The following is a 24,148-nucleotide window of genomic DNA, read 5'->3' on the forward strand; positions in this document are numbered from 1 at the left end:
AGAAGAAGAGAGGAGGAAGGAGAAGGGAAAAAGAAAAGAAAAAGAGAGGGAGAGAGGGAAAAAGAGAGAGAAAAGGGACATCGCGGCGGCGGAATTCGCGGCGGCGACCGCGGCCGGACGAGCACGCGCACCGGTCGGCGAAGCGCCGCGCGTTGCGCGGAACGAGGGAAAGAAATCGATGGGAATTTGTACCGGTGTCGGGACGGCGGGTCGCCGGGAATAATTTCAAGGGATCAGGATCTTGGGCGAAAGGGATTTAGGAAAGTTTTGAGCTCAACGATGAAAAGAAATTTTAAAAATTATTTTTAGCGCGTGATTTATCTTGGTAAATTTTTCGGGATGTCACAGACGGCGACGCGGCTCGCAAGACATAGGCCACGCGCGGATCTCCTCGGCTCGGCCATGGCGGAGGCCATGGCGGCGGCGGCGTGGCTCGCCACGTCTCGGAGTGGCGGCGGAGGCCATGACGTTGTGGCCTCGAGCTGGCATGCCGCGTCCTCCTCCCTCCTCGCCCCTTCTCTTGGCCCGAGTTTGTGACGCCGGCGGCGGGTGAGCGCGCGGGCGCCCCGTCTCGTGCAGCCGCCGGCGGGAGCGCACATGCCATTGAGCGAGGCACGGTGGATGGAGCAAGGAGGCGCAGGGAGGATGGAGCTGCGGTCGGCATCCGGGATGAAGCAGTCGACGGCTTCCGTGCTCCCTCCGCTCGTGCTCCGCGCGAAGGGCGGTGGCCGCCAGATCTGTGGGCGGAGGCCATGGCTGCGGGTGGTGGCGGGGGTGCGGAGCGGCGCCCCTCCCCTGCTAGCCTCCGCTCGTGCTTCGCCTGCGCCACGTCAGCGGATGGCGAGCCCGCGCTACCTGCGCTCGGGGTACCGGATGGGTGGAGGTGCGCTATTTTTCCGCATGGGTTAGAGTACCCCGCTGCGGAGGATTTTGCGGTAAAAAACTACAGCAAACGGGTACCGTTTTTTTACAGAGCGCCACTGGGGGCAGCCTCAGCCACCGCCCACCGCACCAGCCAGCTCAGCCACCGCCCATCACACCAGCCAGCTCAGCAAGCCATGTTACGGCTAGGCCTGACTCCAGTGAACAACAGCAGAGCAGCATCTGCCCAGATGGCTAGGCCGGGCCTGGGCCCAGGAAAAGGCGAATACGGCGGTTGGACCCAAAAGACAAGAAGAAGGCCTGGGTCAGGCTGGGTGGGCATGGGCCAGAATGGGCTCTCCGTCACAAACACAGGTGTGTGAAAACAGAAATATCCCCCGTCCATACTTCATACACTCCACTGGTAGCAGGGTAGGTGGAAGAAAACCTTCCGTCCTACTCCGTCCCGTGAAGAACTCAAAACATGCCAAAGTGGCCTGCGGCCTGTTTTGCTTGCCTTTCAATCACAATCTTCTCTATATACGAATTCTGGATCAAACCGCGGGCGCCCGATAGGGCCACGTAGCCCGTTAACCTGATAGCCGTCGGATCCAGCCAAGACACGATGTGGACCGTATGATCGGGTTCGTAGCGGGTGTCACACCCGTTAAGCCATGGTCGCGAATTCTCTTGAACCCGCTCGCGGCCCGCACCTCCTTCCTCCCGGCGCGGGCATCGCCGCCGCAGGTGCTGCGTTCCCAGCCATCCCGGCGCGACCACGCTGGTGACAGCCCAGCGGCCCCTGGCGACCTCAGCGTAGACAGGGTGCGGGCGCGGCGAACCCGGCCGCTCCAGTCCCGGCCATCCTGGCGCACGGGTGGGGACGGGGGCCCCATCGGCCATGCGACCTCAGCGCGGCCGGCGGTGCGGGCGTGCTCGACCTCCACAGCTTTCCCCAAGGTACCTTGCTGTCGGCCAGACCCTGTGACTCGCTCGCCAATCTTCGACCTCCACCCAGCATGAAGCCCGTGGGTGTTGAGGAGCATTAGATGGCGTTGCCTCTCCCCGTTTATCTCTATATAAGTACATACGCCGTCACCGCGAGTGGATGTGCATGGCTACCTCAATCACGCTAATGTCTGCTGCGTCACTACCCCAAATGCTTGAACCGACAGGTACAAACAGTGTGCTTAAAGTCTTCAACCCTCCATCTCCATAGATAATTTGTTCCTCCTTCGATTTGTTACAAGGAAATTGCATATATCATTTTTCCTCTGAATTCCACTATCCAACACTGTCAAAGATTGATGTTCAGAACTTCAGACGCAGGCATGCAGCTGTTGTATTCAGCTTATAAAACAAAATTTTCCTTCCTTTGAAATGTGGAGACCTAAATGTCCTATGCTACAGTAGTACAATAAAATTTCTTATTGTACTAATGGTTTAAGTTATACAAATATTCATAATGACAAATTGTTCCAAACTGCGTTGAGTAAGAAAGAGAGTTCTCATTGTGACATTAAAGAATGTATATTTTGAAGCCAGCTCCTTTAAAATAATTTTAACTTTTAATTTCCATATATTGCTTTAAGAATTAAATTCATATTAACTTCATGACTTCTAATTTTGATATACTACAAACACATTGACGTTTGAACTATAACAGGAGATATGTGCTTACTCTTGTAAGCATATCTTCATTCCAAAACTTATAACTAGCTAGATAGTGCTTATTCTAAATCACAAACCCAAAGTACATAAACACACTTAGTCCCCGACTGCTTCATGATAACAAATAAATATATAATACTCGAACATTCAAAAATACAACATACATTGCGATCAGGGTCATACTAGGTATTCATTTCTAAACCCTAATTTGCATATCACATTATCATATTGTCAACAAACCTATCCATTACGTACGGGTAAAATAGGAATGATGCCACCTTACCTTGTTACCATGAAAAATCAAACCCATGTTATTTACCATTGAGTTTAATAGCCAGTGATTATCCAACAATATTAGATTGACATGCTGAAACCTCATAACTTCAGGTTTCTGCTCTTCAGGCCTTTTTGATGTTTGGTACAGTTCTAGGAGCTGATATTTCTTGCCTCATGAGAGAGCTTACGAAATCATTTTTCTGCTCTAATTAATAAGATATGCATTCCCCTGCCCACGAGAAATGACGACTATACTTTTTCACATCCAAAAATCACTTTGCAATTTGTGTCTACACTCTGCAGTGATAACAAAGCCAATAGAAGATTACAACTAATTAAATTACCAGTACACAATATGCTTGTTTTCATGTAAAGCTGGCCAGAAACTGACCCAACTCAGGTAGGGCGCGGCAAAGCCGCGCCAAGTTTCTAGTTCCTTCTATTTTGCTTCGGCCTAATCCGGCAAACCAAACAGCCTGGATCTGAGTTGACCCAATGATCCGATAATATGTTGACCGGCTACTGGTTGGTCGCATCCCGAGGTTCACCCAGCCATGGATGCACGTGCAAATAGTACAGGCACGCAGCCGCCCCAGCTCCAGCTCGTGGTTAAACAATCGATCAACGGTCAAAACTCCTAACGGCCACCCAAGCAATCCAACCTGGCTGCTGATGCCAGCCACGCACTGCTCCCTCGGCAAGCCGTCCGCAAGCATTCAGGACCCAGGGAGGGAGACCGCGCGCCTACGTAATCGCCGACGCACGCTCGCGCGACCGGGCGGGTCTAGACGTTGGGTGCGCGCGTCAACGTTCAAGGTGAGGGCGTAGCTGCGGGTTTGACTGCTTCACCTTTGCTTACTTTGATCTGTGCTACGAAGGAACTGCCGACGAGACGGAGATCCAATGGCAACGCGGAGCCCGACTAAAGACAGCAAGAATCATTATCTTTTTTTTTCTGTTTGTGGTCAATCGGTCAAGCTCTGTCCACTCGACCACGGCACCTCCTGCTTCTTCCGCCGGTCGTGGTGTCGGCGGTGAACGATGCGTCGATGCCCGCCGAGGCGTGTCCAGTGTTTTTACCCTTCTTCCCCTGAAGAAACAGACGACGTATCCAGATTTCGAAGGCGTGAAAGACCTCCCCGCACGTAGGGCCTGTTCTGATGATTGAATTCAGCCCATTCGTTTCCCGTCGATCTCAAAGCAGCTAGTCGTCCGCGTTCGAAAAAGGCTACCGTACCGGCGCCACCATGGCACTTAGTTGCACGAGCATCCAGTTCAAAGAACAGTGAAACCCCACATCTGGAAGCCAGCGGTAGAACTTGGCATACAGTTCTCGTGCCAAAGTAGGTGTGTGGTAAAAAAAAAAAAGGCAGACTCACTTTCCTCTGGTTGTCGTCTCACTGAGTCTGCACTAAATGAAGTAGTTCTTTTTCCCCCTTACATCACCAATTTGATTCTAGCAAGTTGAGGCAACCCCAGGGTTGCGCGAGGAGAGGGGGCATTGGCGCCGCCCGGGAGCTGTTCGACGAGAGCCCTGTGAAGGACCCGTGTCCTGGAACGTGATGATCACAGCTTACGCCAAGAGGGGAGAGACGGCCCTGGCTAGGGAATTGTTCGACCGCGTTCCTGATCGTGATGCCGTGTCATGGAATGCCATGATTTCTGGGTACGTGAGAAGTGGCTCACACAGGCATGCGATGGAGCTCTTTGAGCAGATGCGGGGCGTGGGAGAAAAGCCACAGATACTATCAAGGTGCTCAGCTTGTTGTCACTAGTCAGCCTGTGCTGACTCTGGTGATCTCGATGTTGGCCAGACAGCCAGAATGGGGGGGAATCCCGGCCCCTTCCCCTCGGCCATCATCCTCGGCTGCAAATGGGCCCAGAAGAACAAATTCTTGATTGGATATTTCTTCTTTTCGGTCCGAACGGACCAATAGGCCGAGGTTGCGTAAGCCCAGAGAGGAGGTATCCCAATTACTTCCATTACGAACGACCAGAAAGAAGAATATACTAGCAGCCCAATATTTTTGCTGATCTTCTGCCGGTGAAGCCCAATAGATGTCTACTCGTGGCCCACTAAAATGAACAAAATGAACGAGACGCCCCCCCCCCCCCCCATCGGCGGTGTGTTAAGCCATATCTCAGTATTTTAGGCTGTATCGTAAGTTGTTAGACTAAATAAATAACAAATGCATGCATGCAGTGGAATTAATGACATCACCCACGTACAAAGGGAGGTTCATATTAAAAAATCTATAGATGTTAAACCGTGCATCTAAATTAAATTCCAATTGCACCATCATCTTGCTTATTACAAGATTTTCAAAACAACACTACACCTGCCTATGTTAACATGATATTTTCGAAAAATATTTTTTAGTACCAAATAATTATTTTCGGATGTTGGGAACAAATATTTTAACAACATGAATAAATAATTATTTTCTAGAACAAAAAACTAAACATGATGAACAAAAAATAATGTACTGCGAACAAAATATTAAACATCGCGAAAATTTAATTGTATAGGCTAAATAATGGAAGATGGATATCGCAAACAAATAATTCAGCATCGTCGAACAATTTAGTCTACAACGGGAACAAATAATTTAGTATTATGAACAAATTAGTTACGCGCAGATAGATAATGTTACTTGAAGAATTACAAGCATATACTCAAACCAAATGAGTTAAAAAGAACTAACTAAAAAACAAGAAACATTAACTAAATAAAAATTGAAATAAGAAGAAAAAGAATGAAATGAAAATATCAGATAGAGGACAGGGGGCAAACCATAAGAAATTATATGAAAAGAAACATTAAGAATCACTATATTTATAGTATACATAGACTTAGTCTATAGAAAAATAGAGAATAGTGGATGAAAATATTAGAAGAAATAAAAAATAAACAACATAGAAAATAAATAAAAAAGAAATATCTACGGGAGCATTGCAAATGAATAGTAAAATAAATAGAAGAAAATTAGTAGAAAACCAAACAAAAAGAAATAATATATATCCGTGCATGCAGCAGAAAAAAGAAAAGAAATAAACACCCGTGCTTGCATGCAGCATATGCATGTGCATGCAACAGCCGTGGATGAAGAGGAAGAGCGGGTTCCAAAAAGAAACAACATTAAAAAGGAGATATCTGGTCCAATCAGACTACTGGGCCAAATAAAATAAAAGACAGCCCAATAAATAGCACGAAATCCTTTAGGCGATGGATCTGATATTTGCAGCACGCGCGACGCATAGCGCACCCCCCCCAGCACACACGCCAAAAAAAACAAAGCTCTTCCTAAAAAAAGAAAGCTTAATTATGCGGGTATGGTTCTCAATGTCCTGGTCAATTGATATGTCACGTACGTAAGCAACGCAGTAATCGAGTTTTATTGCATTGTCCAAGTTGCACCTGCATTATTCACCGGCGCCTATACAGTATACACACCGTCCTCTGTTTCCATTGGTTCACGAACAACTTGGCAACGAGCGAGGGCACTTGAAAAATGTCAGCTCCAATAGTAATCATCCTGACGTATATGTTCCGTTGCAACATTAAAATTAAAATTATGGGCAGAATAGTTTGCACCCATGAGAGGGCATCGCCACATATGTTAAAGCTGGACGAGTTTATTTTAGGACAAACTAACCTAACCTAACATATAAAATAAATAGAGGGAGTACCGTCGCTTCTCTTCCCAGTTCACTAGGAATATATCTTTGACAAGTCTGCCAGGCCACTCGCCACAACTCATGCTGGCACGTTTGCCAGAATAAATCTTTTCTGGCGTAGTTCTTTTTTACTGGAGTGGTACTACACACACAAGTTTACCCATTTAGGAGAATTAGAGCAAGTTTTGCTCACATGCACACACTATATGCTCACCACTTCTATACGAAAGAACACCTACTCTATATCCCAAAAGAAAATTAGTCGCAAACTCGTAATACGTGCCAAACCATGCGATCTGAGAAGCCAAGATACAATGGCCATGTCCATCATGCCGTTCCTATCGGCGACGATGGCGTTGGCGTCCATGGAATTCTCGGCTATCGTGGAAAATTTTACCTAGGCGCCACTATTGACGTACTGACCAAACGACCATTTCTTTTACCAGTTTATTTACTACTACAAGTAGTATTATTCCAAAGGAAAGCGAAGTTTACTACTAATACTCTATACTAGTAGTATATCTTTGACAAGTCACCGTGCTCGCTGCCGTTCGCTACGCTATAAATATACCCCGGCCACTCGCCACAACACTGCACCACACACACACACACGACACAGTACAAGTGCAAATCACTCATCTAGCAATGGCGGAGAAGGTTGCGTGCTTCGCTCTGGCGCTCGCCGTGGTGGCAGCCGCCGGCGTCCTCATCACGCCGTGCGCGGCGCAGAACTCGCCGCAGGACTTTGTGGACCTGCACAACGCGGCGCGGTCCGACGTCGGCGTCGGCCCGGTGTCGTGGGACGACAACGTGGCCTCGTTCGCGCAGAGCTACGCGGCCCAGCGCGCCGGCGACTGCGCGCTCCAGCACTCCAGCGGCAGCGGCTACGGCGAGAACATCTTCGTGGGCGGCGCCGGCGCCGACTGGTCGGCGTCGGACGCCGTCGGCCTGTGGGTGGCGGAGAAGCAGTGGTACGACCACGGCAGCAACTCCTGCTCGGCGCCGCCGGGCCAGTCGTGCGGCCACTACACGCAGGTGGTGTGGCGTGACTCCACCACCATCGGCTGCGCCCGCGTCGTCTGCAACAACGGCGGCGTCTTCATCACCTGCAACTACAACCCGCCGGGCAACTTCGTCGGACAGAGCCCGTACTAGAATAATCTCTCGATCGGAGTCGCACAGAGCATGCCCTAGCTAGTTCCAAATTTCAATGCATCGTACGCGTACATGCATATGCAGGTGCATTGACGCATTGTGGCATGGTATTAAATAAATTAAGTACAAAAATGAATGTCATCAGCAATAAATAAATAAGGTGATTTCACAGTTTGATTCAGGGTTTGCCTGTGGATCATGTTCTTCATCAGAGATAATTTGGATTTGGGTTTGCCAAACAATCCCCATATATATTTTCTTTAGATTTCAATTATTGTTTAATTGTCCATATCTCCTTTACTATAATAAATGTCACAAGTGTTAGACAATTAGGCAATTTCAGGTTCATTTTAATTCCAAAATTAAACATATATTTGAACAATATTTCCATGGCTATAGTGAGTAGTGAAACAAGCAAAGCATGTGCACGTGTTCAGACTAACACAATTTTAACTAAAAGCAGATTGAAACATAAGAGTCCCGATCTATACCCAAGGTGGGACTAGTGCCAAAAACATTGGTTGCGTTGTTATTAGCTGGAATAGACATGCTATTCGACTGGTTTTTTTGATCAATGTAGTCGTATGGTGTTGATGCAGGAATGTGTTCGTAGTGCCATCCCGCGAACTGTCACTAGGAAGTAAACGAACTAGTTATTCTTGTGAAGGCCACCAAGAAGCAGGAGGACGTAGTCGATCAGGAGCGAGCAGTACTATGCTTAGGTAAAAGTTATGGAAAATATCACCTCTTCTATTGTGGTTTGCTTTATTAATAAAAGTTCTTCAAAATAATTTAAATTAGACTATGTTTGCATTAATTTTTCAAATAAGACAAGTGGTCAAATTTAGGGTAAAAAAATGTCAAACGAAGTAAATTTGGAACGGATAGGAGGGAGTACAATGCTTAGGTTTGTGTATATCACCTTCTATTCCTATTTCCCGCAGAAACATGCTTACTTTGAACTAAGCTTCACTTGCCGGCATTATCTATTATACGAAACGTTCTATCGATCTTTCTGCAAATCCACACACGTCATCGTAACCATCACGAGACTTGGAATTATTCAGAAGCCTTCCGTTGCATTGAAGGCTGACAAATGAGAGGGACTCATACTGAGCTTAACAATGCAGGCAACGTACAGAACGAAACTTGACAGGCTTATTAATTACTTGACCTCTTCTAACATTCAATATTTGCCTCAAGTTTCACGGACGTATGGTACTGTTCGTATGTCGTATTGTCCGCGGGCGGATATGCAATTTGCCGCGAGTTGCTTGCTACGAAACTCGAACGGCCGGGTAGTTATCCACAGAGTTTCAGTTCTAATTTTGAGCACGCAAGCAAGTTTCGTAGTAAAACCGAGCATTTGACACGTAGTACTATCACAATCACATGACGGTTCAAGCTAAACGTAAGCAACTGCCAGATCATTCGCGTTCGTAATTAAAACAAGCAAAGCAATCGTGATTTTTTTTCCTTTTTTAAAGTTGCATATCAACAATTATGGGTGGATCGATCACACGCCAAACGACCGTCCAGCATTTCCCATTGGTGCACGAGAGTAACTTCGTCAGATCGTATGCATGGGTAGTTGGAAATGTCATCTCCCAGTCATCGATCCGATCCTAGCACGAGCTTTCTTTCCAAAAGTTTGGTTAGACTTACTATGCAAACGATTATGCTTTGAAAAAAATGCCACTATATTGCTTTCTTGAAGCTCGGACCCAATGTATTTATACCGCCCGCTAATTTCTAGCATCCATGCATACAAGCCATCCTCCGCGATTGGCGGCAAATTGAGGTAACGGCCGGGCCGGTCCTGATTTCCAAAGTCATTATTGGTGACTTTTTCACACCACATGCGAGTATATTGTACGTGGAAGTTCTACAAATACGCCATCGTATTTTTCTTCGTACAACAACGATTTGATTTCAACCTTTCAAAGCAGCATAGAAATTTGGTCGAGCAAGCGTACGAATTATGATACGATAATCGATCTAGCCGGTCTATGTATTGTCTACTCTTGACTTATCTTCCCTCACAAAAAAGGGAAAGAGTAGTGTGTGTGTCTATATATATATATATATATATATATATATATATATATATATATATATATATATATATATATATATATATATATAGCTTCCACGGTATGTACGTATATGGCCAAGAACATACGAATGGGGTAGGCATTTTCATTGGTCAAAATGCCTGCGAAAACTTCAAACAAATAATCTTCTGGAACCCTAATAATCTTTCTGGAGTACATGCCAACCGCGAAGCCAAGTCATGAGACCAGTCATGCATGGCCGGCCGAGACCAGAGTGCGAAGTAAACAAAGTCTTCTAGTTAGTAAACCAAGTTTATCCAAATTAACCCCGCTGATCTTTATCGGAGAGGCGATCGACCTCATACGTGGTCCATGGAATTCGCTCTTGGAAATCTTTTAATCTTCTAGGCGCCATCATTGACCGACCAAGTGTAACCAATCGCCATTTCTTTTACCAATCGCTGGTGCACTCGGCCGGGCGGGCCCTACGGTGAGAACATTTTCTGGGGCTCCGCCGGTGCCGACAGCTGGTCGGCGGCGGACGCCGTGGGGTCGTGGTCTGGAGGTCGGAGATCAGTGGTACGAGCACGGCAGCAACACTGCTCGGCGCCGGAGGGCAACTCGTGCGGCCACTGCACCGCACACGCAGCTGGTGTGGCGCGACTCCGCCTCCGCGGGTGCGCCCGCGTGTTCTGCAACAACGACGGCGGCGTCTTCATGTTCATCACCAGCAACTACAACCTGCCGGGCAACCGTCGTCCGCTAGAGCCGATAATAGCCACTCTCTCCGTTTCGAATTATATGTTGTTTGAGTTTTTTATTCTAAGTTTGATCACTTATTTTATTAAAAAACTTGTGTAAAATATTAATTTTTTTTGTTGTGACTTGCTTTACCAATATAAGTTCTTCAAAATGACTTAAATCTTCTATTATCTTATTATTTGGCCAACAAACGGAGCATCCACGTTCGCTCTCAAGGGTTAGAAATTCCCACGTTGTAAGCATCTAGGCCCTCTAGGTATATTTCGGTGATTAATGACAACTATTATTGTGACTAATGAGTTTATGCAGCTTAATGAAATATTATCGCTCATTTGGTCATATGTCAAAGAGACCCCTCAATTTCGTTATTCAAAAAGGCGATCTCGGTATTCAACTCAAATATATAACAAGACTAAGGAGCTTTCTAGTCCTAAGTGTCGCAAGGTTGAGAAGGACACTTAGATTAGTATAGGTTTTATAGTTTTGTAGAGGTCGCACTATTAAGAGGGGTTAAGACTAAGTAACTTGAGCATGGACATGGTCAATCAAAAATGGATGCACACTATGGTCACTCAGGTTCCTTGAAGTTCAAATAAGTGGTTTTCAACGTATACCTCAAGAATATTTGGATTTCATTCAAGACTCAAATCAGAAAAGGCAAAATCAGAAAAAGTCTATACACCGGTTTAACCGACGACTCAACTTTTCTATACGTCGGTTAAACGCAGTTATCAGAGTCTGGACAGGTTCTATACACCGGTTAAACCGACGATGTTTGAAATTAACGTCGATGCATTAGTCCAGAGAGTTGGTTTTTCCAGGGTGTTTCAAGTCTATACACCGGTTAAACCGATGATGTTTGAAATTGAACGTCGGTGCAATTGATCAGTGAGTTGGTTTTTCCAGGGATTTCAGAAGTTATACTCACCGGTTAAACCGACGATGGATTTGAGTTAACATCGGTGCAGCTGTCCAGAGAGTTGGTTTTTCAGTTGATCAGTGGACAACTACACTCACCGGTTAAACCGATGATACGTCGGTCAATCTGCCCCAGTTGTAACGGCTAGTTTTCCAAATAGCCAGTTTACTTGCATCGGTTAAACCGACGCTGGCTATTGGAGGTTCGTCGGATTAACCGGCGTTAAGTACTTTTCTGGCAGCTTTTCTCCAACGGCTCTATTCGTGTGAGCTGCCTATATATACCCCTCCAATGGGTCATTTTGAGCACTCTTGACACCAGGCAACATTCATACACTTATACTATTGTTGAGAACCACCTTGAGCTTCATCTTCCACATATTTGTTCATTCAATCATTCAAGAAGCAAGACTAAGGACTTGAGTAGAGAGAAGTTTGTGTGCATCCGTTCTTGGTGATTGGTTCTTGCTCAAGTGAAGGCCCTAGCTTGTTACTCTTGGTGATTGGCAGCACCTAGGCGATCTTGGTGATTGAAGGTGTTTCTTTCGGAGCTTGCCAAGGATTGTGGGAGCCCGAAGAAGTTTGTACGTGGCTTGAGCTCCACCACGCCGGGACGGTGAAAGGAGACTCTTAGTGAGCGCCCTCGTCTCAGTGACATGAGAGGTGACAAGACTCTTAGTGAGTGTCACAACGTGGATTAGGGGGGGTGTGCCAACACATCGACACCACGGGAAAAAAATCCGGTTGTCTCTTGCCCACTCTTTACTTTCAAGCACTTACTCTCATGCAATTATTCATGTGCTTGACCTTAGAGATCATAACTTAGCTCTACCTTGCTTAGTTTCTTATCTTGTTGTATTCTTTATAGCTTGTGTAGTTTGCTTAGTTAGCCGGTTGGTGAATTGAGCCTTATTAGGATTGCATAGGTTAATGTTGCTTTAATTTGTTTTAGAAATTTGAAAAAGGCCCAATTCACCCCCCTCTTGGTCCATCGATCCTTACACACGTTAATCGGAGAAAAATAGAAAAATGAAAATTACCCACCACTGCCATTACAATAAAATTTAGCCTAAAATACCCCTATGCTTAATAAAAAACCACCCACCAATGCCATTATGAAAAATTAAATATAAAATACCATTTAGCTATGTATCAATTACAAATATATACTATTAATAAAAAACTAAAGCTAACAACAATCCATCAAAATAAAATAAAAATAAGAATTATTATCTACATCATATTATTAAAGCTCAACAAATCAAATTGTTATTATAGGTAGATCATAGTTGAATTGTTTTAATCAACAATAAGACATAATTTATGATAATAAATAGGATGATGTATGGTAAAACAATAGTATAACTTTTAATTAAGGATACAATGACATGCAACGTTTTGAATTTCCAATACTAGTCGCGCAAATGTGCGGGCTTACGTCTAGTTTAATAATTATTTGGGGTACAAGTATGATTAAGGACACTTGCCTTCCTCAAAGCTCTACTGCTACTTAGTGTCTTCAAAGCATTGGGCGGATCTTCAAAGCACTACTACTACACAGTGGCATTCAGTTGCACGAGCATCCCTCTTAAGTTCAAATAACACAGAAAACCCCACGTCTGGAAGCGGTGGACCTTGTCATTCAGTTCTCGTGCCAAAGTTTTTTTTTAAAAAAAAGGGGTGTGGTAAAAAACCGGGGGGTGGGGGGGGGGGGGGCGGCGGGCAGGTTTACTTTCCTCTTGTTCTCGTCTCACTGTGACTGTCGTTCTTTTCCCCCTCACATCACCAATGTGATTCTAGCAACGATAGTCAGCAACCAATACGCGCTGACCTGTTTTCATGCTCATGGGCTCATTATTTATGCTTTTGCAGGGACATTTGGCCCATCAGTCCTATACTACTATGGGAGCCGGAATCTGCTGGGCTCTTACATTAATTTGCTATAATTTCCTGGGTGGGCCATAAGCCGTAGTGGTGCTCTTTTACAACTCGGGTGAGATCTGGGGTGTGTAAAGGTGCCAATGATACTGAAGTTACTCTCAAATGGCGGACCCCTCCACATTTCTGCGCCCGAGAATCTTGTCCATGTCCGACACTGGTGGTGGATGACTCCCAGCAACTTATATGGCGTGCCATGGTAAAGTTGCTCCGCACCGCATGGTGTCTTTGGTCCAGTCCAAGTTCAGTGTCCCCTCCGCAGGTCGTTGTTGGGTACAGTACAGGGATTCCATGCATCAGCTTGGCATTCGAAGATGCCGGAGATCGCACGATTCCAGTCAAGAATCCAGTTATCCACGACCTTATTACTCTCGTCATATAGTAGGGCGTTTGCCAGTTCCTCCGAATCTTGAAAAGATACTGGTTTCATGCATTTGTACCAATATCTTGGTTCTGGTTTATTGGAGCTGTTCACATTCTCTTTGAGTAGTTTTCATTTTTCACACAACATCCAATCAGTATATGTCTGAATTAATGCATCAGCTGACCAATAGTTTCTTTTATCATCATCTTCGGCGCCTCAATTTACCAAGTAGATGGAGTGAGTCGCGCATGCCTCAAGATCGAGGAACTTTATTCCCTTTCATCTTCAGAGAACTAGTACACGGCAGGTGATTCCCTTGAGCATCGTTTTTCTGAACATTATTGTACAGTAGTTCTTGAACAACACAGTTAGGCAGAGTGGTCACTAGCAGCGGGGGAAAAAGGAGGGAAGATAAGGGACATTGGAATCGGCATGATTGAAGAACAGATGCACCTCGTAGGTAAGTCTTTATACCTCTCTTAACCTTGGGGGCACCGGCATAGTGTAATACACAAAAATTCTTCTTTACATGTAACCCCTCTTTGCTTTCCCCCCTCACATCTCATGCATGCACGACCTCTTTTTTTGCTTTCTCCTAGCCATGCTCACTAGGAGCAGAAATCAAATGCGCGAGCTACCTACTCGACACAGCTCGCCACATTCTTCTTTTATCCTAGACCCTCCACTTGTTTCGACAAAAGAATCAAAGGTTAACAACACGGAACAGCTTTGCGCAATCAAAAGAAAGAAAAATGAGAAGAAGAAAAAAAGAGAAAGGTTTTGCACTGGCGAGAGCGTCCCTTGTGTGTGTCAAGACATCTTTGTCCTTGGCTCAGCTTCCTGTACGGCATGGATGGATGAAGAGTAGCACCGGAGGAGCCTCGTCAATTCTTTGGACGACGCAGCCCCGTGGTGAGCTATACCGGCCGGCCGGAGCAAGAGCAAGCGACAGAGGATGCTTCTGCAGCTACTGCTGGGCATCGGCGGGCCAGGGGCTGGACGCGATGCGCGCGTAGAGGAACTGGTTCCACGTGTCGGGCAGGCCCGGGAGGCACCAGTGGATGCAGTCGGCGTAGGTCTTGGGGTCGGCCTGCTGCTCTGGGGTGAGCAGCTTCCCCTGGCGGAGCGTGTGCACGGAGGTGTGCGCGTCCTTGCGGAGCTCGGACAGCGCGGTGATGTCGACGAAGTGGACGGGCACCCGGCGCAGGGTGGGGAGCACCTCCTGCGCCCCCGCGTAGAGGCGCCAGTCCGTGCCCACGTCCAGCGACGCGCTCCGGTTCGCGATCGGCAGCGTCTCCATCGCGCACTTGATCCCGCCCTTGTTGCCCCACGCCTCCGGCCTGCGCGCGCCATGCATCGTTGCCATCGGTTATTAGCTTGTTCAGAAATCAGATCAGAGAGCAACGATGCAGAGAGGAAGGACTGGCGATTGCCAATAGCGATTAGCGATGACGCCTTTACGAAAGTTAAAAAAGAGCCCTGCGCATCCTAGATTCGGTCGTCCTGGGATACGCTGATGACGCGCACGCATATTGGTGCCATTATTACTGCATGTGTGAGGCTTTGGACGCCCCAGCTTTATTACTACTAGATTCCATGGCGATCAAATTGATCAGCTTTGCAGATGGAGCACTACAAGAATCTCTTTGCGTAACATAGGCACAAAAAAAGTATGGAAAGTATGCAGTGGCTAGGCCGCAGGGGTGCTCTACAACCACTTAATAGTATTTTTCTCTCACACCAAATCAGCACCAGCCACCAACTACTAACCAGCCAACAATACATTTTTCTCACAACAAATCGGCACCAGCCACCAGCTACATCCAGCCGAACAGAGTGTGTGTTCATCTTTCCGGGGCAGCAGTAGGCTACAGCCTGTAGCGAACTGGACGTAGCATTATCTTAAGGTGCTGATGCTGCCGCAGCGCGGGGCTCGGGAAACCGGAATCGTATGCTTGCTCTTGGCCTTAGGTAGGTGGGCCCACGCAGAGTCGCAAGCCTATGGGTGTGGGCCTTAGAATTTTGGTGTAGGGTCCACCTGCATGCCCATTTGGCCATTTGGTTCAGTTCTAATTTTCTGTCGAAAATGCAGTCTTATCCTGATCTCTGTTTGCAGTATGATTGTACTATGAATTGACCATGTTCTTCCACCTGATTATACAGCTACGCCAGCCATCCTGAAAGTTCCTACTAGGAAGTTATGTGAGCAGGTGGCATGCTGCTGCAGTGCTGACGGGTGAAGGAAGGCGGGCAGCTTGTGCGACACCTCTGAAGGTTCGCTGGTCTTTTCTCATTACCAAATTACGCAAAAGCCGGTGTCACTGCTCGCAAGGTGAAGGTTCTGATTCAGTGTCACTTTCACTAGTTTTTCCCCTCCTGAAGGCAGCGCTGACTGCTGATTGCCCAGCGCCTAATCGACAGAGCCGTGTCACTGTGCGTGCGGTTTGGTGCTGCTGCCCGTGCAGCAGGTGCCGATCGATCTCCCTCGACTTGAGACGACGCTTAATGAACCGTGTTTGCATGACGTTGAAAATAAAAATGCACACAAATTGGAACAACGAGAGTAAAGTCCTACTACATACTGCGAGGTGAAGTTATCTAAATAACAGTGTCAGAAAAGGACTTGTGTGTGTGTGGCTTACGTGATGTGGTTGGGCGACATGCCCATGAAGAAGACGGTGGTCTTGTTGGGGTCGATGTTCCGGTCCACCCATTTCGCCCACGTCTTGAGCACCTCCTTGTACGCCACGGGGCGGTCCACCTCCACGTACTCGGTGGAGCCCTGGTCGAAGGACCCCTTCCTGCCATTTTCATTCCATTTTCAGACACAGGCCCTGTTTGGTTGACACCCTGAAATTTTTTTCACAAAAAGACGAATGCATGCATGGAGTACTAAACGAAGTTTATTTGCGAAACTTTTTTCACGGATGAGTGTAACTTTTCGAGATGAATCTAATGAGTCAAGTTCCGTTATGATTGACTACAGTGATGCTATAGTAACCGAGCCTAATCATCCTCTAATCGTACGGTCAAATGCCTCATTAGCTATAATAACTGCTATAATACCATAGTTATGGAGGTGATTTCGTAATTAGACTATTTAATATCCCTAATTAGTGGTCAAAGCACTTAAAAGTTTTCATGAAAAATTTTCAGGGGTCATCCAAACACGGCCACGGCTCGCAATGTCAGACAGAGAAACCGTTTCTGACGAACAATCGATGGATCAAACATTGTAGTGTGTGCAGGAACAGCAGCAGAAGAGAATTGAAGGGGTAGCAATGCAATACTCACAGGACTTTGATGTCGAGGGTGTTGAGCCACCAGATGTAGGTGTTGAAGACGAGGTAGTCGACGCCGAGCCAGTTGCGGGCGTGCTTGGCGATGGCGTGCCACTGGATGACCCGGTCGGGGACGCTGTGCACCTTGGGGTTGTCGGAGTTGGACTCCACCAGGAAGGGCGCCCAGTAGAACTCCACCGTCGCGTTGTACTCGTGCGCCCGGAACACGTTGCTGGACCCGCCGTTGACGAACTTGGTCAGCGTCTTCTTCCCCGCCGGGATCACCGACTGCACCAGGCACACCATCGACTCCCACTGGTTCCGGTTCAGCGAGTCGCCCACGAACATCAGGCGCTTGTTGCGAAGCCGCTCCAGCAGCAGCCGCGCGTCGAACCTGCCATTGCCACGCCACCCACTTTGCTTTTCAGAGGATCGGATCGGAACAAGGGAGGAGGTTTCGGAGAGCGAGCGTAGGCGTACGTACCGCGGGAGGTCGCAGTCCGTCGGCTGCCAGCGCCACTTCTGGTACGAGTCGTCGCGGCGGCCGTTGCGCATGCAGGTCACCTGCTCCGTCAGGAACTCGCACTCGCCCTCCTTGTACACGGGCGCGTTCACCTCGTCGTACACCCAGCTGCCGCGGTACAGGTCGCACGTCTCCGGCACGCTCACCACCGTCCGCAGCGCCGCCGTGGCCGCCGCGGCCTTCGCCGACGACGCCTTCTCGGCGGCCTCCTCGTCCGCGCGCCGCCGCGCCTCGTCCGCGCCGCCGCCGCCCGTCACGGTCGGGAGCGTCACGTCACGCTCCTTCTCCTGCACCACGTCCACCGCGTTGTTGGCATTGGCCTTTCCGCTGGCGGCGTTCGCGGCGTTGGCTGCCGCGGCGGCGGAGGTGTTGGCGGCCCCCGCCTGCCGCGCCGCCAGCGCCCCCGCCGCGGCGGGCGCCTCGAGCACGCGCACGATGACCGCCTCCCCGCGCTTGGCGAGCGTGTTGACGGCGGCGTGCGCGGCGGCCTCGGCCTCCTGCAGGAGGTGCAGGTCTGGGGCCTTGGCGCGGATGGCGCCGGCGCTGAACTGGAAGTCGGTGATGGACTTGATGTCCTCGTTGTACAGGAACGTGGCGAAGACGAAGAGCGCGAACACCGCCGCCGCCAGCGACAGCGGCGCGCCGTTCTTGCGCGCGGCCACGCCCGCGCCCAGCGCCGCCTGCTTCATCGCGAACGGCGCCGACGCGAACACCGACTTGCGCCGCTGCTGCATCTCCGGAGCTCCCGGGTGGCCTCCGCGCCCACGCTTTATAGTTTATACACACTCACCGGTCACCACCACCACCCCGACGCCGCCGCCGCCACTCGACCCCTCTCGAGGTGGCGTGCACGCCCAGTCGCCCACGAAAGGCCGATCGAGAGCGTAGGAAGAAAGATCCTTCTCCTTCGATTTCCTCTTCCTCCTCTTCCCTCTCTGCTGCAGGGCAGAGATCGGGAGACGAAACAGGGCTCGCGTAGCTTAGCTTGCTCGCAGCACTTGCTTGCTGCGGCTGCGGCTGCGGCTGCGCGTGCCTAGCTCCCCTGTCCTTCTCGAACGCCTGGGCGCTCCCTATATATGACGCCGATCCCTTTACGAGTTTGGTGTCCCCTTCTGTTGGAGGCGCGGCTTTTCTTTGCTTCGCTTTGGTATGTTTGGTTGGGTTCGCCTGCTTTCTTCTTTTATGGTTGCCGAATCTCTTCCTCCACCAACACTTCTAACCCTCGCTATTTTCTAGCACTATAGGAGGATTTGGCTCCCCTTCCCATTGGCATTCTCCTTCACCTTCCTATGTGTCTAGAGAGACTGAGAGAGAGAATGAGACCGGGGCCTACTGGGGGGTGGGTCAAATGAGTAACATGCAAGCTTGCAAAGCTTCCATGGGGGGTTTGGAGGGTAAGCTGGTGCTGTACATGTAACCACAACAGCAACGTCTGCCAGTGTGTTCTATGCTTGTATCTGCCCATCCCCATCTTCTCCTTGCCTTCTTGGTGTGTACGTATGTGTTCCAGCATTCAGTTGTTGCTTGTTCTTGATACATTTTCTTCTCCTTTTCGTATTGGGTACGGGATGGAAGTAGGCTTGCCTGTACTGTATGGTCGCAAGGATTGTATTTGTTTTATGGGATGGATGGAGCGGGTGGACTGTGGCTGTCGCGCCGGCTTGGGGTGGGAGCGAGATGGCGAGATGGGGAAGCAATGGTGACTGAAGAAGACAAGGCAGGTCAGGTCCACCTGGCGGGAACGGCCACGTCACTGCCCATTTCGTTTTATTTTCTTCTACTTTCCCCCCCTTTTTTGAATGTTTAACGGGTTCTTACTGCCTACTAAATGTATACACATCAGTAATAACGATGGAATGGAATGGGTGTGCATCATCGGAGAATGTTGTGCACTTGTGCTACGTGGCTTAGCTGCATTCTTTGGGTCTCCGTAGTTTGACAGCGTTGAAGTGGGGAAGACACAGCAAGCTGGGTACGTAATTGCTCGTATGTGTTGACGGAGTATGGCTAGCAGTAGTAATTTGTGAGTCCTAATGGGAAATATACTGAACATGGAAACATATGCTCATCTTACTATTATTAATTGGAGGCTCATTTTGAAGCCTCCTGGTGAAGCCACCTAGGATCCTAGGTGGACAGTCTAAAAAAGTAGATAAATCCTATAAATTCTCACAAAAATCAAAAATATCTGGTCATCAATTCGGCAACTCTAATCATAATGAGGAATGTTGAGTACTCTATCCTGTTTGTGATGAGTGAATTGTCAACCGTGCGGTGTGATCGTGCGCTTGGTCTTTGGGTTGCAGATACACAGGCGTCGAGTGTCGACAGAGAGTTGCCGTGGAGAAGATCGGGCCGGGCGGCAGCTGTGGCGTCCACTCCTGTATCGAGGGCGCAAGCGGCGACGGAAGACGGGTTTCTTGGTTTGCGCCACAAAACCAAGCAGGCGGACGGCGGTTGAAGACGCCAAGTCGTGGAGGCACGGGCGTCGGTCTCGGGACTGACGGAGGCGACGGGCGTCGATGGCGTCTAGGGCCTCGCCGCGGGCGACGAGGTGACGGGCGTCGGGCGGCGTCTAGGGGTGTCAGAAGGCCGAGGCGGGAAAAGCGTCTAGGGCCACGGCGTGGAGGCGGGAATCTTCCCGCGCGAGGAGTTTTGGCGGTTTTCTCAAAACCGGTCATCTACCCGGGTTTCACGGACCTTCCAAAACTGTGGACCAGATCTTCATCAAGATGGCGGCATCGTGGAGAAGACTTCGTTCCGAAGAAAGAACCTCAGCCGTCAGATGAGATCGTGTACAGGGGGATTCTGCAGACCAACCGGTCTGACCGGTCCCTGGCACCGGTCTAACCAACCGGTCTGACCGGTCTCCGTGGGTATAAATACCCCCACCAGCCCGTGGCTGGTTGAGTCTTTTGAGTCTTTTTGAATTCTCTTCGTTTTTCCTTTCCCCTTCCCCTGCTCCAGGTTAGGGCCAAGGACTCCAACGCAAACAAGGGTTAGAGTTTAGCTAATCTCTCAAATTAGTGGGTAGGATGATGGGCGGATGGCTCTATCCTTGTATATGTGAATTCCTATGAGATTTATGAATGAAATCTGGTTAAGATTCACCTTTGTGTACTGAGTATTCGTCATCCCCTTCCTCTCTTGCGTTTTTGGACTCGAATTCTCCTTTTTGGTGTGTTTCGTATTTGGAGGAGTCAAGCTCTTCGATTCGTGTTTTGATGGACTCGTTGTGACGATTCTGATTCATCTAGCCTAGTGCCAAATCCTCTAGAATCGCGAGTTCTCACGAATTGGAGTTTTTGAGTTCTTGAAGAAACCCAATCCTCTTTGATTTTCCCTTAAATTCTCAAGTTTCTTTCATCTTTTGGGAAAGATCTCTTGGGGATATGTCCGCAGGTTAGTTGCGGAGGTGTCCTCCAAGTTTCGCTGGATTTGGACTTCGTTTGCTCGAGATTCTTCTTTTGAAGTCTTGTTCACGGGTTTTTCTGGGTGCCACCGGTCAGACCGGACGGCTAGACCGGTTAGACCGGTCAAAACCTGTTCAGGCTGCCACGACCGGTCAAACCGGTTCGTTGCACCGGTCAGACCGGTCCAGGCAGACAGTTCTGCGATTTGTCTCGTTTTGCTTCCGCAAAGTTTCCTAAGGTGTGCTGCTGTGAGATAGTTAGTTCATAGCTATTCTATCATACCTTATCTTGAGGGCTTGCGGTGATTTTTGGATATAGGCCGACGGATCGATTTCGAAAGAAATTTTGATCGGCTCCCATTCACTCCCCTCTGGTCGCCGGCTTCGGTCCCTCAATTGGTATCAGAGCCGGTAGGAATTCACGCATAACTCTCCACCAAAACACCTTCACCTTTGGTGGCACGTCTAGTTTCCAAATTATTCTCTTCCATGTATCATCCGATGAAGTACCTTGATCCACTCTATTCTGTTGTTGCCTTGCATTATAGAGCAACTTATATGCGGACTTCACCGAGTAATTCCCGTGTTTCTCAGGTTCCCAACTCCACATATCCTCTGTGCGAGCAGCCACTGGAATCCTGAGTATAGCATCTGCATCAACCTTTGATAAAAGTCGTCCTGATCAACTCTTCATTCCAGACGCCACTTCCTGTCAGGCATGGAAAGTTTTAGGTGCCCATGATTGATGCATGCGGAGTTGAGGACCATATAATTCCAGTGCACCTAACCCTGATAACTCCACATTCCAAAGATGAACAGTACCCAAAAGCGAGTGCCTCTTCTGCACAGAAACTGCGACCTGGTGAGTATTCCTTGTGGTTGAACTAGGATTGGATGCAGTAAAGTGCCATTTGCTTGCTATGTGTACGGTTCAACAGAACCACAAATGTGATCCCGATCATTCAGTATAGCCTCCATGTAGGGTACAAGGCTACTAGCACGGTTGGGCATGTTTGATCAGCTGTACCAAATGTATAGATCGCATTCACAACAACCTGAACATGTACAAGTATAAAGGACTTATATCAGATGCTTTCTGGTACTAACAGATCAATTTGTTTTCTGAAGAACCTGTAGCAAGGTTGCTTTTGAAACGAACTGAAAAGCTCACCTGAACCACTGTGAATTACAAAAGCACCTCGCCCGTTACTTAATTTGCTGGCGCGACCTTTTTGCCGAGAAAGGCTCTAACTAATAGTCTTCCCAATCAAGGTCTTGAAATGCGCTTTCTTCGCTGCCCACGCGCGGGTCAACAGAAACACTTATTCAGGCCGTTGGGTGCGTGCCTCTTTCAGCTAGCCGGCCAGTAGTAGTAGTGCAGTACTACCCTGGCCCGGCCGTTTCGACCCGCCAGCAGCTAAGGAATGATCGATCCTTCGTGTCAACAAATCTTTCCGGTGATCACTCGACGCCAACATCTGATCAGCTTCTCCACTTCCGGATTCTACATATTCTTTGTCTTTTTTTTTCGAATACGCAGGAGAACCGTGTACGAAGTAAACCATTGTTAAATCCGGGATGACTGTTCGTTTCTTTCCGTTGCTTCATCTGTCGTCGTTGTAATACTGTCGGCATTCTGAAATCAGTTCGTCGACACAAAGTGTTACGAAGGCAGTTTCTTGTAGCCGTAGTGATGCAAGCACATACCTAGTACGAACAACTTTATAGCTCGCAGCGTTTGGGGCACCAACCAATCTTCTCAGGCAGCCAGAATGTCACATGTCGATGGTAGCTAGTATTTGTCTGATCGATGAGTTGATTTTATATATAAATCGTGATGGATGGGCACATGATTGTAAAGTTACACATGTAAGGGAGAGGGACACACGAATATGGCTTGAGATTTTAACAAAGTGTGATGGAAGCAACCGATCGATCTCAGGCAGCTTCGTTCCCTATTGAACGATTGTACTGGTAAAGGGTCCATAAAAACTAAAAAGAGAGCCAAACGAGAGAAAGGGTTGGGTGTGAGGGAGAAGCTTATTAGGAGAGGACGGAGAGGAGGGATCGGAGCGGATGGCCAAGGGGAGATCGTTTTCTCTTCAAGTGAGAGCAATCCCAGAGCCCCCGAAGTCCTAACCAAATATTAGCTCGCGGGTAACTTTCTCCCGGCAGCTAGAACAAGAAAGAGAGAGGAGCTGATGAGGCGAGCTGAGATGTCCGGCACCGTCTTGCCGTGGCGCAGAAGGGTCGGGATCCCGGATCCGTACCTGCTGATGACGACCATTCGGGATCATCGTCAGTTAATGGAACAGCAGCCGCATGCTAATGGCTCATGGTACTTGACTACTTGTTGCATTGGTGGTAGTACTCTGCTACTGCTAATCAGACAATCAGCGTGGTCTCAGGCTCACGCGTCTGACCAGTGGTCGTAGCCAGAACGAACGTATGGGCGATGAAGACAAATGTTCAGGAGGGCAGGAGGCGGCGAGGTGAGCTTGGGGTGTACGTGTTCATCAATACTCAGTAGAGAGTAGATCAGCAGAGGCATGCGCATTGGCACGGTGAGATTGTCTGGAGGACAAAATGCAGGAACTGCATCGCTGTTTGGCGCACATAGAACTGCCGAACGTTGGATCTGAAAGGCTTGTCAGCTTTACCGTTGGCTGAGGACGGACAACGTAGTCCCGGCTTAGTTCGCAGCAGGGCAGACGTTGCTGGCAGAGTGGTGAGCTGCAACGGCCGAACTAAATGCAGAAGATGGCATCTTGTTTTCAGAGGAGACAAGACTCAAGAGGTCACCTGGCCAGACTGTAGAGGTGGACGGTGGAGACCACACGGCATACGGCTCTTCTTTTCTTTCTCACTGATCACATCAATTTCTGCGAGTTATAATTAGTACCTCTGTTTTAAATTGTAGTCGCTTTAATTTTTTTTTCTTCTAAATCAACTTCTCTGGATTTAACCAATTTTATAGAAAAACCCCAACATCTAGAATATCAAATTAGTTTCACGAACTCAATTAGGAAATATGTCTTAATAATGTGTTTATTTGTAAATGTTAATATATTTTTTCCCATAAATTTGGCCAAAATTAGAAAAGTCGACTTAGGGCAAAACTAAAGTGATTTATAATTTGAAACAAAAAGAGTACTACACAATACGAGAATCTCAATATAAGAAAAGAAAAGTACCTTATTTTTTTGAATAATTAAAAGTACCTTATTCAGTTATTTCAGCCGAAGCAAAATGAGA

The 24,148-nt window shown here is 48.2% G+C and overlaps 2 protein-coding genes across 2 annotated transcripts; one reads left to right on the forward strand and one right to left on the reverse strand.

The window, feature by feature from the left end:
- Window positions 1-7,068: 7,068 nt before the first annotated feature.
- On the forward strand, window positions 7,069-7,822 carry LOC120652719 (pathogenesis-related protein 1-like). Its single transcript, XM_039930614.1, has one exon. The coding sequence runs from the start codon at window positions 7,132-7,134 to the stop codon at window positions 7,639-7,641; it is 510 nt and encodes a 169-aa protein (XP_039786548.1). The 5' UTR covers window positions 7,069-7,131; the 3' UTR covers window positions 7,642-7,822.
- A 6,291-nt stretch (window positions 7,823-14,113) lies between these two features.
- Window positions 14,114-18,719, reverse strand: LOC120652720 (protein trichome birefringence-like 28). The gene is made up of 4 exons (XM_039930615.1): window positions 17,443-18,719; window positions 16,972-17,352; window positions 16,320-16,478; window positions 14,114-15,017 (listed from the first exon to the last, which is right to left on the reverse strand). Exons 1-4 carry the CDS (start codon window positions 18,213-18,215, stop codon window positions 14,645-14,647), a joined length of 1,686 nt encoding a protein of 561 aa, XP_039786549.1. The 5' UTR covers window positions 18,216-18,719; the 3' UTR covers window positions 14,114-14,644.
- Between the last annotated feature and the right edge of the window lie 5,429 nt (window positions 18,720-24,148).

This window comes from Panicum virgatum, chromosome 9K, assembly GCF_016808335.1.
Source record: "Panicum virgatum strain AP13 chromosome 9K, P.virgatum_v5, whole genome shotgun sequence".
NCBI classification, from domain to species: domain Eukaryota; kingdom Viridiplantae; phylum Streptophyta; class Magnoliopsida; order Poales; family Poaceae; genus Panicum; species Panicum virgatum.

Bases quoted from the DNA above. Each gene is read 5' to 3' on its own strand.
- LOC120652719 (XM_039930614.1), top strand. From the start codon at position 7,132: ATGGCGGAGAAGGTTGCGTGCTTCGCTCTGGCGCTCGCCGTGGTGGCA.
- LOC120652720 (XM_039930615.1), bottom strand. From the start codon at position 18,215: ATGCAGCAGCGGCGCAAGTCGGTGTTCGCGTCGGCGCCGTTCGCGATG. The intron at 17,353-17,442 runs GTACGTACGCCT...TGGCAATGGCAG, and splicing joins ACGGACTGCGACCTCCCGCG to GTTCGACGCGCGGCTGCTGC. The intron at 16,479-16,971 runs GTGAGTATTGCA...TGAAAATGGCAG, and splicing joins ACCCTCGACATCAAAGTCCT to GAAGGGGTCCTTCGACCAGG.